A 19,111-nucleotide genomic window follows, 5' to 3' on the forward strand; every position below is an offset into this window, starting at 1 on the left:
AAGAGAAAAAAATTTAAAAATTAAAAAAAATAAAAATTGAAAGTCTAAAGACATTTAATGATTTATAAATACAAATTGTGAGTGTCAAGGGAAGATTACATGTTCTTCAATTATATAGATACTACTTAGTACTAGTTTGCGTGTGCAAAAAATAAAATTGAATGAAACGGAATTAAGATACATAAATAAAAAGAATTATGTAGAAATATCTTGTTCACGCTTCGCTTAAGCGAGAAGCCAGCTTATCGCGTAAAAGAATCTGGATGATAGAAAAGAGATAATAAGCGCGTCTACTATCTACTACAGAAATGCGGGAAACGATGTAGTGATACCGGAACAAATTAACGTGTGATACAATCGATGTACAGTCGTCATGGTGGAAGCGAGGGCCGAACCGGGTTAAGAGTTGGACCCTTAATTGAGCTCTCGAGTTACAGCGGCGAGTCACTCTCTCCCCGGTGTACCAATTACAACCGCGGTAACGATATTTACCATTGTCGAGGCTCTTACGCCTATCCGTAGCATTAGCGGTGCCGTAATAACACGGTTAATCCGGTGATAATTTCTGTTCGCGGTAATCTTAATTGCCCGGAACACCGCGAATTCTCTCCCTTGTCTCGCGTAGGAGGCAAACGCGCGCACGTTTATATCCACATCGGCCTTTCTACCCTCACCGTGAAATGGGGTTTGATTGCGCCGGCGAGGGTGACTGCACGAGAATGAAGAAAGGTCTCGGAAATAAACGAATGAAGAAATATCCGTGATAGGAGTCATATTCATATTCAGGTCAAAAGTGACAAATTATTTTCTTCTTCTTCAAATTATTTTGTAGAGCTTTATAAGGATTGCGTTAACATATCAATTATAATTGCAACCAAAAGTTGTCTGTATGAGAAAGGATTTATGTTTATAAGGATTAGGTTTATTCGAATGTTGTACGTACGTCGAGAGAGATACGAGTAATTTTTCCCATTCGACGCGTTTGTCGTCAGACTCGTCGCGATCGACCGGGCAAATTGATGATAACTCGCAACCGTTTGACATCGCTTGACATCAAAATCAACCCGCCGACGTAATAAAGCGATCGCCGACAATCATGCCGATTACGCCAATGAACGTCCAATGCAGAACGGTGCATCGGTTTCTTTCCAATGAGAAGCATCGGCGATAATGTTCGTTCGGTTTTGGTACGCGTCGATGCGAAGATGCGATCACGAGCGATCGAGGAATCGAATGACGACAATCCGCACGACTTCTCGCTCGTTAATGCATTTTCCGCGACATCATGCTGATTACATAAGCACCGTACGTCGATTGGCACGTCGATCGGCACGCGTTACACTAGTTATGCATGTCGGAATGAGATAGTCGCGAGATTCCATGAGTAACAGGTGCAACAGCGACGTTGAGAGCAAACAGTTGAAGAACTATAAAAAGTGCTTAAAGCAATGTCGTGCAGCAGAAATATGTGTATTAAGTAAAATGAATGCCACTGTCAAATAGAATCGACAAATAAAAATATTATTTTCATTTTTTTTTGTATTTATCTTTAAAATATCTTAATGAAATTTCTTTTTAAATTTTAGATGTTATTAGTTTTAAATGTTGTTTTTAAATTTACATAGAAAATATTTGAGGCGATCGTATTTGAGGTTGTTTAGCCAAAAAATATTAAACAAGCTTAGTGGTAAATAATAGTTTATTATGTACGATCTTGTCGTGTAATTATGTAAAAATAAAAAATGACTTAATGGTATCAGAATAATACAAAGGAAATTCTGAATTATATATTTTTTACAATAACATCTTTTTCAGTTGTTCATTAAAGTTTGTTTTTTTAATTCATTAAACTTAAATGACAGACAAAAATAATTGGTAAGTTTAAGAATTAAAGAATAATAAATTGTAATGTATAAAATTATATACATAACTGGATCGGGAATATAAGTGTTAAACTTAATTTGTACGAATCTTCTGTTTAGAAAAATTATTTCTTTTAATTATTAGTGTAGTTTATTAAATTCATTTTTAAAGATGTGATAAAGATAGGCGATATCAATCCATTGATATAAAAATAGGGCTGGCCCTGCGAAATACTCGTGGCGATTGAACGCACGGATTGTTTCCGTGGATGATGGGAATGGAGTTAATTAAAACGATGGCCAAGTCATTATGCTGTACCAGCGATAAATTATGACTTTTATGAGGTCCCGAGCAAGGCCGCGTGCCAATGTATTCAAAGAGGAGCCTCGCCGATACGAGCATGACGGTTTAATCGTCGAGGAATCGAAAATGACGAGGATGACCCATCGTCAGCGTTAGCGGATCGTAAGGGAGAGGTGGCAGGAGGATGAAAAACGCATGCACGTTTACACGCTGTGAGGTATAAATTACCGAAGATCGTGAAGCTCGACGTCGAGATCGTCGTTTGACAAGACGAACTTCTTTTATTCGTTTAATACCCTTTCTCCCTTCATGCCAGGACTAACGGGCAACCGTGTAGAACCCCTTGAATGCCGAAAATACCGTATGAAACGTGACATCGGATAATCGATAAAACGGAGTGTCAGAGCGACTCTCCGGACGCTCGCACGTCCCTACGCGTAAATATTTTGATTAATGATCCCGCGAGGACTGTCTGGTCCGGTCCGGTTCGGTCCCGGGACACAACGGCCCGATTCCAAAACCGGATACCCTTTCGCGTCCCCTTCGCGTCGGAGATCTTCCTTCTGCATCTCTCCCTTTCTCTTCTCGGCTTCGTCCGATTGACGATTATCAATTCTTACTTTCTCTCTCGCTCCGTTATGTCCTTTGATCTTCTCCTTAACAGATAGTCGCAAACGTGTTCCAAGGAGGCTTCCTGGGGATCATGTGGATGAACACGCCGGCGCGGCGCGGCGGGATCCTGGGAAAGATCTCGGGCGTTGTCCTCGCGGTCGGAAAAACTGGTCGTCGGTCAACTGACCGTAGATAATGCGAACCCTTCGTCGGCACCTTTAACCGCGTTAAATGTCCCGTCGGGTATTATTTCGCCGGCCCGAAACAACGCCCCGGACGACCGAAGGCGTTAACGCTTCGAGACCAGTTCGACCTGTTCGAACGCGTGCGTCCGATTTCGAATGGTCTTACTGGTCTCTATATATCTAGAGAAACGTCCTTGTGAGTGCTGGACACTCGATCGCGTAAAGGACTAAGGATCTGAGAATACGCTATAAATTAAACCGTCTGTTCATCGGCTATTCCGAACAATCCAAACGATACGCGATGCCCCCTTCGGACGGATCCTCGGCTATCGCTTGAGATTAGATGTTCCAGATGGACGGAGAACGAGAGAGAGAGAGAGAGAGAGAGAGAGAGATGAACATTAATCTGCCGATTACAGGAGCCCGGGAACCTCCCATTCCAAGTAGCACGACTGGTACAAGATTCCCTGTCTTTGGTTATTGCGCAATAGTCATTCAGGATTCGACCCTGCGTTTCCGTAGGCATAAGTTTAACCCTCGAATCCCATCGAATGTCGACCTTGAAATTAGAATGACCGTGGATTAAGCGATGATGTTTGCGGTTTGACTATAGCAAACCAGATGATCCAAACACTCTCTGTTGAAAACTGGCAATGGTCGAAGTGGGCTTGAAGAAATCGCATCGATATTAGAAAACTCCATATTAGAGAACTCCAGAGAAAAATCAATATATTACATGTACTTGTTGAATTTAATTAACTCAACGATCCGTAGATCAGAAGTGCCGATTATCTGTTTTTTGGTACGAAAGTTACCGAGAGTCGACTTAGGCTTGTGTTTTGTGTTAATATTTACTGATAGCTTAGGCTTATGTGTTGGGTTAATATTTCCTATGCTTCTAGAAAAAAATATAGCAGCTATATAATCATCGAGCTATTTATTTTCATATGCGTATATATTCCTAACCTTCTTTTTATCCTTGATGCAAAACTCTTTCAACATTATATGATGTTTAGCATATACATTTATTCATTTTACAATTTTAATATACTCGCGCGTATGTTCTTACGGTATCTCTTGCGTTATTTTTTTATCTATGCAATTAATGATTTTCTCGTTATAGGTTTTTTGACAGTATAGTTTTATATGTAAAATGATATTAATAAAATTGTTTTTTTTAAACAAATTATATTATTTTCTATAAATAATTATTTCACATGTAATACTGGGTCACATTTTATCGGTTTTTTTCAATTCTCATTCTGTGAGATGAAATTAAGTTACATAATATTATAATTAAATTTTACAATTTCCCAAAATGTCCATAAATCAAATTACAATCTCTCTAAAATGTTCATAAATTGATAGGCGAATTATAAAATTTTATAAATAAATTCAAGTATCTGGATGCGCGATATCCTTTCACATAATGGCATCGCAAGGCATTGTTTCACACGCTACACCCTATCATTATTCTTGCAATGGAACCATCCCTCTTATTTTCGAGAACATCGATTTTCAATACATTTGTGTGTCTCTGTGTTTTTGCGATACATTTTCGGTGGACATAATTAAACGTTCTCCAGCTGCGATGCGGCCTTGAACATTTGTCCTTGCACTCCGTAAGAACGTCGATGTCATTCCCAGAGGATACAACCGATTACATTTATTTTCATTTGTTCTCGAAGAACTGCACAGGGGGAATGTCACTTCGAATAAAATCGTGACATTGCGGTGGGAATCGCGGTTAAAGCGTGTGCGAACTATTCCTTTAACAATTATATCCCCGCCTATTAATCAAATCATATAATCGACTAACTTTTTAACTATAATATCGTTTTATCGCTCATCAGGATTACAATGTATATTCTTTAACTTTTAGAGAACAAGAATCTATTTTTAAAATCTTATACCTTATTAAATAAGATTTATTATAATTCATTATTTTATTCTATTCTTTGTCCCAAAGTATGACACTGTTTCAGCGCTACCATAGTGGCTTTCTGTAAAGATTAATACAAATTCATACAACATATTTATTAATTAAGTGACATTATATTAATTATAAAATTATACATTTAATTTAATTAAAAAGTAAAAGCGAAACAAATTTAAAAGTTATTAAGTTATAATTTATTATTATTTTAGCTCAAAAATTTCATATTTTATCTTAGACGAATTAATTGTGTTTATAGAGTAAAAAATGTAGAATTGATGCAAAATTTACTCCTAATAGATGAAAGTTAATATAATAAAATTTCAGAAATGTTTCTGTGGGATCATGCGCATTTTGAACAATACATTATGATGAGCGAATTCCATATGGACGTACGTGGCCGACTCAAATATTACTTAAGAATGTCCATGCGATTTTGATTACAGCAATTACATGCGGCACGAGTAAACTGATGTTTAAGACAAGGATGCTATTTGTCGTGAAGTAACGTACATTCTTTTCAAGTCGCGTTGCACCTCTGAGAGCGCAGGTGATCGCAGAAAGCATATATATTATATGCGTTATGGTATAATACGCAAGTGATTTTTATTCTTTTATTTTTCTCAGCCGAACCCTTTTCCACCCCTATACGTACTTGTGAATTATAAAGCCAAACTGTTTCGGTATAATTACGTGGACAATGGCGAGTGTAATGGGAATGGGATGAACGAAGACGACTTTTCAAAAACGATTAAGGATAATTGTCGCATGGAAAATTGATTCGGTTTACAATATTAAGAATAGAAGTCAGACAAATAAAAATTACAAAGTATTATTTAATTAAAGAGATTGGTTGCCATTGCTTCTCTGATATCTAACAGTGAAGTTATTTGAAAATATGTTATTATAAAATAACCTGAATGTTCTAGATACACTTCGTGTATCTTATTGATGTGATAATACATACATATAGTATATATATACATATACATACATATTTTTAGATACATTATAGTATTTATAGTACATGTACTTATATATGGAATATTTCTATTTACGATTTCGTTTAATAAAATTGTTTTTGTAAATTTTATTACAAGTGAAAGTGAAAGTTGGTTCTTCATAAGTTTATGTCTGATAACGAAAGCGTTAACTCCTACATTCTCACGCTTTGATTTCTCATGTAAAAGAAAACAATTTAAGAATTCTTATATAATTTGACTGAAAATAACGTGAAAATTTTTACAATGAGCCAGTGAAAAACAATTAAAACAGTGAAACTTTTTTCTATTTTTGAGATTTACGAAACTCATATATAAAATATTAGTACTTTTATTTCGATATGTGCGTAATAAGACATCTCAAAGTGTATTAATCCTCTCTTCTCTTCATCGTTGAATTCGCCATTTACCTATAAATACATCGAAAAGTTTCGCTGTTCTCTTCAGGGTGGAAATTTGATTCCGGTGAGACGGTTTGAGAAACCGCGAAGGGCTTCCTCTCTTCTTCGTGATCTCTCGCTCCCTTGCACTTTAAGCAAGTCTTACACTTACTTATGAACTTATATCTGGAACGATGTGCGGAAGGAAGAAGCCGTGCGCTAATCGTTTTAACGAGATCATACTATATTATTTCGACTTTGCTAATCTTTATCTGAGGCATATATTTCCACGATGACTCCGTGTTTCGCGAAAATAACAAGCGTCTTCGTGATAAGTCTCTGACGTTCTGATTGACGTAATCATTACAAATCATGATATGATCTCTCTCTGATTCCATTGTTAGAGATATAACATAAAAAAAGGCTGCAGCTGTGTAAGAAACAAAAGATTTCGTTGTACAGATAAACTCGAACATTGTTGAAGACTTTATGCATTCACTGATAGTTTTATATTTAAAATGACGGTAATATAAATGATAGCAATTCTTTTAGTAAAAGGATTAGTGAACATTGCAATACATTCTGTCTTGTTAAATGTCCATTTAAATTGCTGATTTCTAAAGAAATATTGAATGAGTCATATCGATAAAAAGAAATAAGTAAAGGAACGATAATTTCTTAACTTTGGGTATCTTAAACATTTGTTTCACGTTTTATCATTGTAAATTATACAGATACAGTAATTCTTATTTTCTGAAGTCTTCAATTATGCGCTTATTAAACTGTTAATAATTATCAGTAATTATCTAGACATAAGATTATATATGGAAGAATATTTTGACGCATTTTGATATGTAGGTGATTTTATACGAGTTTTTTTATAACTAGATAACGTAAATAAGAACACGTCGCATGGTGCGATTACCTCAAAGGCGTTATGAAACGAAAGTAGAGTACATGATATTCGCTCCGCGATTGAGGTAACGTTCTGGAACACAGGCGAGCCTGAATCACGACGATTCACGGCGCGACGTGCCGTTTGATCTCGCTAAGATGCCCGTTAAACACTATCTTAACCGAGGCAGCGTATCCACGAGAGTCGGACTTTCTAATCGGTAACTACGCGCGCTGCTCGATATCGTCGAACAACGTTTTATTTCTTTTCAGGCGAGAATTTGAGCATGTATTTCTCGATCATTACAATCTCAAGGATTGAGGCTACAGGTAAAAGCGGCAATTCGTTCGGAAGATGCACAAAGGCATTCGTGGCTTCTTTTGACGAATACAGATTTTTATAACTACAAAGGTTACAGAAGATAAATAAAATTCCCGAGACAAATTATAAAATAAACGAAATAGGCTAATGGAAATACATCGTGCGCAATTATTTCGTAAAAAAACTTTATCGTAACTAATGATTAGAGATATAAAATAAACGACGTACGCCTATCTATTAGATTATTTTTTTAGCCATTATTAGCAAATATAAATATAGAAGAGTCCTCATGATATATTAACCTTTAAGATAAAATAATATATCAAGCCTTAATTTTTGTACTTGTGTTAGTTGTGATGTTGGCTAAAAGATTAGCCGAATCGTACGTCGCTTATTTTATATCTCTAATGTAATCGTTAGTTACGATAAAGTTTCTTTGCGAAATAATTGCGGGCGATGTACAGCGCTAATTCTCGTTACAGTCCATTTCCTTTATTTCACAATTCTTACAATTACGCCGCGCTATCAAACACGCTATCAACAAAATGTGAAGGATTTATCTCTGAAACACATCAGAATCGGAAGATCATACCTAGTAATCTGCGTCAATAAAAAATGATTTCAGGAAATGAGATCAAGTAAAATGTGAAAGTGAAAACGATTAAAGTCCCATTTAAAAAGTGGCGTGAAATATATATAATAATAGAAATATAACGATCATTCAATTATTTAGAAATTTCCAAGATGAAACAAATCTACATATCAATACATGTATCGCTTATGATTTATTTGTTCGTACAACAGAGAAAAATATAAATAAAGTATAAATAAATGTTTTGAAGTAAATTTATAAGGAGAAAAAGAGACAAAAGAGAAAGAAATAAAACGTGCGGTAGACAAGTTATATTTCCTTCTGCTCGGGAACGATGCAATGTGCCGTGTCTTGGGTAGACTCTTGGTTGTTCCTAAGAGCGTGCACCGGCGGCAAGGTCTTACATCGCCAGGACGTCGGACACGGCATCGTGTCTCTATATACGTGTGTGTATATACGCGCCGGGCATAGAATTACCAAGGCGCGACTTACCTGGACGCATCCTCTGTGACCAATTATCCCGCTAACGAACCCCGCGCTCTCGCACACCGCCGCTATCTAGCCTCCGCTCCGCAGTCGCGTCTGGCCGGGCTAATTAATTATAACAATGTCGTTAATTTTACGCGACCGAGTCGAAACGTTACTGACCGAATCGGGCGCGAATTCTCTTCCTACACAGTAACTCTTCCATCGGTTCCCTCTCACTGTTCAAAAATCAGAGCGATTATGAGAAACTTCATTTCGATGAAAGTGATATAGATAATTACTGATTAGAAGATACTATCAAATAATTCAATATTTTTTAGGATTAAAAGTATTTTTCATAGTACTTTTATTTTTTAGACGTCAACACTTATTCTTTATTATGCATGCACATTTTTAATATTATTAATTTTGCGTGAATATTTATATAGGGCTAATATAATGAAATAAATTATTATTTTCCAAATTCATATTTGCAAAGCAATAAAAAGTAATGGATAGATCGGCTATGAGCAAATAATTAGGTCACAAAGTAAAAACTAATTTATTAAAAAATCAATTTCAAAAAATATTAATACTAGTTTTTCAATAAATAGATAATGTAGGGACATTACGACTTAATTATGTCTTCCTTGACTAAATTAAAAATTTATAATAGAAAGTAAATTAAGAGATTATGAAATACATAATAGAATGGAAAAAGATCGAAGTGTCACTAATTTCGCTCTAATAAAATTTCTAATTGATATATATATATATATATATTCATATTGCTTTAATGTATTAGTCAATAATAGAAAGAGATATAATACAATTTATTTTGTATTCTTCCTTTTCAGAGAAATTTAATTAAAATATAATAGAAGAGATATATATATATATATACTTAATAGAAATATATATATTTAATAGAAGAAATATATATACTTATTGTTTTTAGTGAATTAGGGTCGGTTGTTCCATCTTTGGATAATTACGTAATAATTTATGTGATGGATAAACAAAAGAGTAAAAGAGAGTTAAGAGAATAAGCTGGAGTTTGAAAAGTGAAATAATTCAACCTTACTATAATATACATATTTAATACGTATTTTGTGAATATTAATTTAAAGTCCATCACTTGTTACGTACAAATGATGTGTTTTGCTGATAGATTTATGCAAGTACACACACCACACACACACACACACACACACACACACACACACACACACACACACACACACACACACACACAAAACAAAGGAAAACCGGAAATGTTGCTAATTCATTCTATCGCCTTCTACCTCCCAAGGACAAATAATTAAGTAAGCATGCGAAACGAGATCATAATGAAGGGAAGCTCATGATGTAGCAGTTATAATGTAGAAAAGCATGGTCCGCTATCGTTATCCCTTGGCCTTAATACCACCGCTTGCATATCTTGTCGGTCTTATTATTATAATTACCGTCATTATTCGCCAAAGTCGCTCGTTCCAAACGTCGTGACTCACATCTCGCGAGCATCGCAAACGAGAATCCCTCGTGATCGATTCCGCTTTCATCGGCGATATCAATGCGCTTTATCCCGTGTAAAAAAATGATCCATACAAAACGTAACTTGGAGAGCCTTCATTCATCGATCAACGTTGACGATCCTTCGATCATTATTTGCAATCATTATTTGCGCTTGTGTGAAGCTTATTGGACGATATTTGCGACTTACTTCTTTTACATTTAGAATCATACTGCTTAATTAGTTATGTCACTTGAATTAGTTTCTGCATTTTGATCAAACACATTTAACCGAGTAATTACAAAGTAAACGTGAAAATTATTTGGTATTATTTTTATAATAATACTCGGCAATGAAATAATAACGAATCATTTCCGCATTTTTTGAGGCAGCACGTACAGTAATATGAAGTTATGTAATGTGATGTAAACCGGTATATTGAAGCAAAACAGAACATATTTCTAATTATAAAAATAAATATAATGGTCAGTAGACATACATCTCCAGATATGTTTATGTTCGTAAATATTTTATGGCTATCCTGAATCTTACTGTTTTTATAAGTTTTATGTAATGCAACTTATTTTTACGAGATTTGCTATTTACAATAATTTTTAATTTTTTTTATTTTATAATATTAAATACTTAAACTTATATTATTGTGTATTCTTTTATGTTATTTATTTTTTGTTATTTTTATAAATATTATTTATATGCATATACATATGTATATATATATATATATATATATATATATATATATATATATAAAGTTCTTAAAATAATGAAGAATTTAGTTCTTTGAATTAAAATCTGGAAGTTTTAAGTAGAGATTTGAATATAATGTTACAATATAAAGTCAAATAATAAAAGTGATTATTTTTCTATTGAAATGTGGCAAGATAAAGAATATAATATTCTAGATCTCTTACAAATTTATATTCTTGTTTTTTTCATCAGCTATTTGAAATTTATCACATTCAATGTTCAAAGTCTACGAATGCTAAAGTGTTTTGCAAAGTCACCGCATCGCGACAGTGCAATTATGAGTCACGATCAGTCAATTCTCTTTGGCATAATCGCGTATCATGCTCCGTTCGACTCGTGTCTCATCGCCGATGACTCTACATTAACTGTGCCTTGCAATTTTTCAGGAAAAATCGCGAATTTTCGTGTGACTCATCGCGCGCGAACGATGGATCCCTAATTAAACCGCTTAAAAGATCGTTAATGATGACCCTCCGAAACGTTGAGTCGTGCGACGTCTTCGGGATTACTAAGCAACTGTATACGCATAATGACAAGCGGAAATGCTTGTTGCAAGAAAAATGTGCACGGAACACCTGATGGTTTGTTGCCACAATTATAATGCTTTATACTTCGTACGACTATGATTAGGAAGATAGACATCTTTTTCGGAAATTGCTGCTTTGCAAAACCTTTGTAAAATTTAATGTGTGAACAATCTTTTGTGACTAATGTATTCTGTAGTTTAACTGAAATGAGAAGAAATGTGTAATATATATATATATCTCATATACTTTTTCATAGATTTTGGATTCTCACAGAAATAAGCAAAAATAAATGTCGTCACTTGTTTAAGAAGAGATTAAAAAGAAATTTGAGGAGTTAATATTTCCTCATCACTCTCTCCCTACGTGTTTCACTACATTCCATTCTCAGATTCCCTTTTCCGACTCGCGCACATTCCTGGATCCTTTTTACTCTCTTCTTCGCGAGCATAGTTATTTTCTCGCGATCTTCTCATATGAATCGCTTGCTTCTTATTGAGATGCAATGTCGAGTTGTCTAACATATTTTATCCTCTTTTTATCGCATTGACTAATATTGACTAAATTAACCTGTTTATGAATATTTATCGAGTTTCCTGTATACAAATAAAAATTAATTTATTTTGATTAAGAAGTATGCACAATTATGTTTAAAAAAAAAGCAACTAAAAAATACACAAGGTAAACAAAGGAAAAATAATCAAAACATGATTACGCGATAGAATATTTTATTTTGTTTTTTTTTTTATTTATAAATATAAATACAACGGTTATTTACTTAATATTGACAGACATATTATTATTGGAAATTTGCAACATTGTAAACGATTCGTTACTTCATTTCCATTTAAGTTTCGTGCAGTTTTCTTTCTCAATGCTCTTTAAGTTTTAATGTCGCTAACTTTTCTCGGGGTACTTCACGCACATCGAAGATAATGCCGCACGTCACGGCTAAGTACGAATCGATCAATCGTTGCGGTTCACGCGTCAACGAGGATGACATCGCGTCGGTTCTGCGACGTAATTACCGTGGCGACTGGCAACGCGACCTATTAAAACTAAATCAACTTCTCATTAGGCGCGGCAATAAGCCAATCTGGCCTCTGAAGACCCTCCAGGCGGCATCTTTTTGCGAAGCGCTGTTTATGCAATGTTAATAAACCGTAAACGCCGTGCTCACTCTTTCGTCACGAACAGGACTTTAATTAAGAGAATCGAATATTTCAGTGACTTATGCCCGTATTTATAGCTAGGCCTTATATTTAAGCCTTCCTTAAGTTTATCTTTAGATGCTTTATAGCCAATAAAATAATAATACGTAGCCTTAGGCAAAGGAACCAAAAGTGATAAAGAAATTATTTGGAATTTTTCAACAGTAAATTTTCGATACCAGTACTCACGTAGAAAGAACGGTTTTGTTGAAGTATTTAAAAATTTAACTAGATACAAACCGATCTGAAATTGCTTACTATATAAGTTTTCTACATAATTATTTGGATGGTCCAACAAAATTATTTTCAGATTCTGTATTTTATACTTAATTTTAGATATTTCAGCAAAATCATTCGTTGCGTGCTGTGTCACACAACGTATAACATCAATCCTGCAATGATTTTGGAATAGATGTACCTACTAATTATAAAACTTTATATGAAATACTAGAAATATAGAATACTGTAGAATATAATCTTCAGATTAATTTATTTTACTACAGAGCAATAATAATTAAATTTAAATTTCAAGTCGCTTCTGAAACAGCAGACCTTACTAAAAAGGAATGTATGATTCGCGATAGAGAGAGAGAGAGAGAGAGAGAGAGAGAGAGAGAGAGAGAGAGAGAGAGAGAGAGAGAGAGAGAGAGAGAGAGAGCGATAGCGATGCCATACAACATCGTCCCGTCTGAAAGGATTAAGAACGAAGGCGTATCTGCCGGTTCTCTCCATATCGATGATCGCGAGGATTTGTCCTGTCGAGAATTGGCACTCGGAACGCCATGCAACGAAGGAATAGCCCGAGCAATGAAAATTCAATGACGCGAGCAATTTGAGCTCGCAAGCTGCAATCTGAAAGTATAAACGATAGTTGTGTACTGCGCGCGCGCGCGCGCGCGCGCGTGCACAGGCTTTCTCTCTTTCTCTCCCTTTCTTCCTCTTCTCTCATCTTCGTTGTATTCGCTTGGTGTTTCTTGCTCTCTCCATCTCTTTTCCCTGGTTGCTCTCGTGCTACCACAGAGAGCTCACATATACCGTATGGTCGCTCGGTGGTTGGCTCGCACAGAATAATCGCGTAATTTGCGTGTAACGATGCAATTTGTAGTTATGGCGACCCGGCTCTTTTTCCGTCTTCTTTTTTTCCTCTTTTCGTTCTTCGTTTTTTGCTAATACCAACGACAACGACATCGGCAACGACAGGACTAACGGCAACGACAACGACGACGTCGAGCATCAAGGAGCTTAAGCTTTAAAGATGAAAAGGGCTTGTAGATTTAGTACGAGCATGAATCGTCTTTGATCTCTCTTTGAGCTTATTTTCTCATTTAACATCGAAGAGAAGTCGCGATCGTTAGTTTAGGAGTCGCGATAATAACTTTAATCTTCATTACGATCATAATTTTGCGCATTACATATTAAAATGAAAAGTAGGTACTTTGTACTCTATATAAGTACAGGGATTAAAAGATTTTTTAAATATAATTAATATGAACTTAATTACATACATCAAGATATAGGAAAGAGTTGACCGAAGTCGCTTAAATCTGAAATCATACTTTATCAATACTTAATATTATTATAATTATTATTAACGTACGTTGAAATAAAACTGGCTTGAATGTATTAAATACTTAATCTTTTTTTTCAATAATTATTAAAATTGGATATTAATTAATTATTAATAATTGCATGAAATATTTATGTGTTTCATCACAATTTCTCAATCTGTTTTACTAGATTTGTAAGAGATCATTGTAATGATCATTTGATCTCGGTATCATGTGCCGAAAGATGATGACGCATTCGATGATTTATTCTTTACAGTTCACGGCGAAGACTTTTCTTCTACGCGATTATTCGTGTTGCCAATATCGTGTCCTCTATTTCGACGAGACGGATATCTCTGCAGAAAAGATTCTTGCGCACGAGAGAATGAGAGTATTAGTAAACGATTGACTTACGAACCACGATGGGCAAAATCACCTCTTTATCTCGATTCGAAAGTTCGTGCACAGCGGGCGTTCTGTTACGATATAAATTGCTGACTTAGCTACGTTAACTATTTATCTATATACACGTTGTGCCATCGATCGTAATAGTCGACTTTGCTACACCTAAAGCTCGATCCTCCAGCAAAATGTACATATAAATGCGTTTTCTTACGTCGTCGAAGTTCCTATCCGCGCGAATTCCTATCGTCGTTCATTGTAATAATTTCACGTGAATTTGTGATAGAGAAATCGCACATCTAATTATTAATTAATTACGCATCTCATCGGAATTCAAGAAAATAAATTTAAATCGTATATCAGGAATTATCAAGTATCTATTATGAGCATCGGAATTCTTTCCGACGTAATATTTTAATGAACTTAATATCTGATAATTAACTGACATAAATATTTATTTATCTGATACTTTATATCATTAACTTTTCTCTTAAATACAAGATTCCTGTGTAACTTTGAAGTATATTTTTCGTAACTATCGTACAATACATCTTTATTATGTAGGATAAACCTGTTAATGTAAACACCTTCCTTCTATAGATACCTTCGATTTCGTTTCGCCGATGTTCGCACGCAGGTGCGAGCACGCATTCTATCCGACGGGGTATCCGTTTTAATTAAAATCAACCGCATGGCTCCGATCACCTTTTAACCCCTGGTACCAGGCGTGCACTGGCCGGCGCTGATCTTGCTCACATGCGTGTCCCACGTGCCTTTACGACGCGGAATTATTGCTCGCCTCGCTGTTTATTAAATTGAATTGTGTCGCACCGCGTCGTCACCCCATGGCACAGTGGCTCTTTATCGGACTCCTTTCTCTCCTGCCGCTCCATTACCACCAGCAATTAACTAACCACTCATTAGGAAGCCGCGTGTACAACCATTCACGCGCCAATCAAAGAACGGCCGACCTGTCGGCTCTTGCCAGGATTATTATATTGCAGTGCGTTTCTCTTCACTGTCTGCTCTGCAGTTTTTCGCGAAAAAAAAGATGATATCCTGTATATCGGAAGAAGTAAAATGATGAATAAATAAACATTTAGAAAGATAAAATAAGAAATGTTATATTGCGTTAAAAAAGAATAAATAGTAAAAAAAAAAAATCAATCTCATTGTTAGAATCTTTGTAGCATTTTAGCCAAAATTCTATCTCAATCTTAAATTTAACGAAGAGTTGTTAAAAAATCGATCAGGTAAATATACATATTTAAATTATTTTAATACTTGGCTGACATCTCATTAATTGCATATTATGAACTTATAAACAATATTAAGCTATTTAATTTGAGAAATGTGGATATTAAATCAATTCTTTCTTAACAATATAATACGTGGAAAGCATGATTTTGCTGAAGTATTTAAAAATTTATGTAAATACAAATTTGGAGAAGTATAATTTTGTTGATCCATTAAAATAATTACGTGGGAATCTTAAGCGTGAAGAGCTTACATAATTATTTTGATAAACAAAATTATTTTCAGATCTTAAATAGTGTCAAATTTAATAAAGAGTTGTTAAAGAATAGATTATGTAAATATGCACATTCAAATCATTTAAGTGCTCGACCAAATCAATTAGACTGACATCTAATTGATTGCATGTACTATGAACTTATAAACAACATTAAACTGTTTAATTTGAGAGATAGATTTCAAACCAATTCTTTCTTAATAATAATTCACTATAAGTATCTAACTAAATTTTTAAATATTTTAGTAGAATCCCCTTCTCGTGCGTTGGAGAAAATCTTACTAAATTTCGCAATCGTGCATTTCGCGAAATTCTCGAAATCATCGATCGCATCAACTCCAGAGTGATATCCGGATATAAATCCGAAGTAATGCGGCGAAGCAGAGAGAGAAAGAGAGAGAGGGAGGAGGGGAGGGAGAGAGAGAGAGCACGGAGTACTCGATCTCAGCGGGACGGCTACTAATAGGATTTTCGTGATCAAGTCCGTCGGCACTTTCGACTCGGTTGGCTCCTCATTCCTATAAGGAGGCAGCCAAGTATCTGTCTATATCGAGCGTCGCGCGTGTGTGCGGCCACCATTGTGCCAGATCGTGCATCCGCCGTAACTTAGATCCGCGCTCCCCTACGTTGACCTCAAGGTGCATCGGTCTCGTTGCAACGTGCATGTTACAGAATTTGCGTAATCACGTATCATCGGTCCAAGCCTCCCCATCGTTCTCCATCCACCTTTCTGTTCTCCTCTCTTCGTTCCCTCTGCTCGCGCTACGCAATCTTGTCGTTCCACACGTGCACGTTTACGTGGTACGTACGTGCACCGAGAGATATATCCAATAAACAAGAGAAACTTACTGTGCCGTTCCGTAAGCATTAGTCTCGTCACGTTTATGGTTGCTCGTACACGCTCTATCAATAAGAATCTGCGTATCCGTCTACGTACTCGGATGGATCTTGATTCAGTACGTGGTAGCTAATCGCTTATCTTTCAAGTGCCGATCGTGCTGTCTTTCGTTATTACATGTATTGTATGTTCACGCGTGAATTAACGCGAACATAGGGAAATATATTTTTGCTGTCGACAAATAGTTGATGTTTTTATGCTAGAAAATTGGTCTCGTGAGATATCTGATCGTACATGACATTAATGGAGAAAGTATGATTGATATATTAAAATGTAAATTGGCTGTAGAGAGAATTTACAAGAGGAAATAGATTTTTTTTGTAATGAGGACGTTTCAATAAGAATTCGTTCCACGACAGCGAATAAGAGAAATAATATATAAATTCTCATTAAGAAATACGATAGTGTCTCGAGTATTAAAATACGGAAGATTAATATTAATATTTTAAAGTGGATTTAGAATCGTTTAAATATTCGATCGAAATTGAATTTAAATTTAATTGAATTTATATTTTTCGTTCTTTTTTTCAGGATGCAAGAGTTTCTTCAAGAGGAGTGTGAGGCGAAACCTAACGTACTCGTGTCGAGGGACTAGAAATTGTCCGATCGACCAACACCATAGAAATCAGTGCCAGTTTTGCCGCTTGAAAAAGTGCCTGAAGATGGGCATGCGCCGGGAAGGTATGCACTGTACTGAACCCTTTCTACGAATTTATTAGCGATTGATCTCCACTGGTGATTACATCGAGATCGCCGAAATGTCTTGATGGCAATACTCAAAGTTCTCAAAGAAAAAATATTACAAGTTTTAACTTTTTTTTTTTTAATTTCAGAAATATATTAATCAAATTGTTTGTTCAATAAAATGTTCTAATACGATACTTTCGTTATTTAACATATTTATAACTTTTATTTTACATTTTAATATAATTATTCAAAATTTTTGTTTTTTTATCGAAATCAAAAACTGACATAATAAAATTATGTTAAATATTAAAATAAAAATGTTAAACGTATAAAAAAAATATTAAAGACAAAATATGAAATATAGAAAATTAGGCGCTTGCGATATATTTTTCTTGAGATCTTCTGTAGCGCGCTTTTTACAATAAAAACATTAAAAGTCATGGCCAAACGATGTTTCTCTGATATATGGAATGAATCTTGAATGGATGTTGAAAATAGCACAACCTTTTGTACTTATATACGCGTTAAGGTCAAAGTGCATGATGACGAAAATATCTCTTTGTTCGTTGTACTGTTTTCTGGAAATAAACATATGTTTTGTGATTCAATTTAAAGCAAGTATTAAATTATTAAAGGGAAAATTTATATTAACTTCGATTTTGTCTTATAGTTTACTCAAGGAACGATGTCTTTTATGACTGTTATCCATTAGGAAATTCCTTATTTGATTGTAATATTCGGAGAAACGTCGTCGACAAAGTATCGATCCGATGATACATTCGCGACTCGCTGTGATCACCCGTTAAACTCTCCGTCACACGGTCCGCACATCAAGCTCCCATTTCTGATTCTTGATATTATGATCGAGCTGTGGAATTTCTGAATTATATATATTACATATATTACATGTAATAATGCGCAACACAATTTAAATATCTAGAATTACATATTATTACATATTATACACTTACTTTAGGCGATAATTACAAGTAAAGATATCTTCAAGTCTGATTTAGAGGAATTTTCAATTGCGATATAATTTTAATATTTAATTTAATATTATATTACTTTAAATGTTAAAATTATAATACTATAATTTTAATATTTAATTTAATAATATACATTATGCGTGTTATTATCTATATACAGGAATTCTATAAATATACGGTTAGTTACTTCTGTTACAAGTTTATTGATTATATATAATACAAATATTAGATATTCGCGACTATTAGATCTCCAAGTTAGCTTGGTGATTCTGAATATATATACATATTTTATTTCGGAAATGTCTACACCTGAGGACGTGTCATGTTTGGAAACATGGCTTTCGGCGCGCTTTGCCGCGGCAGGAACTTTTAATTGCAGCCTGTGGAAAGGCCGGAAAGGTTCCCACGCCTTATCCCCGCCCGTGATTCCACGTTCCTCCGCTCTTAAACTTGGCTACTCGCGCCGCGCGCGATAACATCTGACCTTG

At 35.0% G+C, this 19,111-nt stretch overlaps 1 protein-coding gene across 4 annotated transcripts in view; it reads left to right on the forward strand.

Moving 5' to 3' along the window:
• The window catches only part of svp (COUP transcription factor 2), a 305,103-nt gene that overhangs the window by 177,218 nt on the left and 108,774 nt on the right, over positions 1–19,111 (forward strand). For 3 of the 4 annotated variants that reach the window (XM_087410975.1, XM_087410976.1, XM_087410972.1), the window contains one exon: positions 17,479–17,637. In XM_087410975.1, the coding sequence (XP_087267101.1) occupies positions 17,479–17,637 (159 nt within the window). The remainder of the gene's footprint in view (positions 1–17,478; positions 17,638–19,111) is intronic. The other variant, XM_011062215.2, reaches the window with a different exon arrangement.

This window comes from Acromyrmex echinatior, chromosome 11, assembly GCF_024713525.1.
Source record: "Acromyrmex echinatior isolate Ae372 chromosome 11, ASM2471352v2, whole genome shotgun sequence".
Taxonomy (NCBI): Eukaryota; Metazoa; Arthropoda; class Insecta; order Hymenoptera; family Formicidae; genus Acromyrmex; species Acromyrmex echinatior.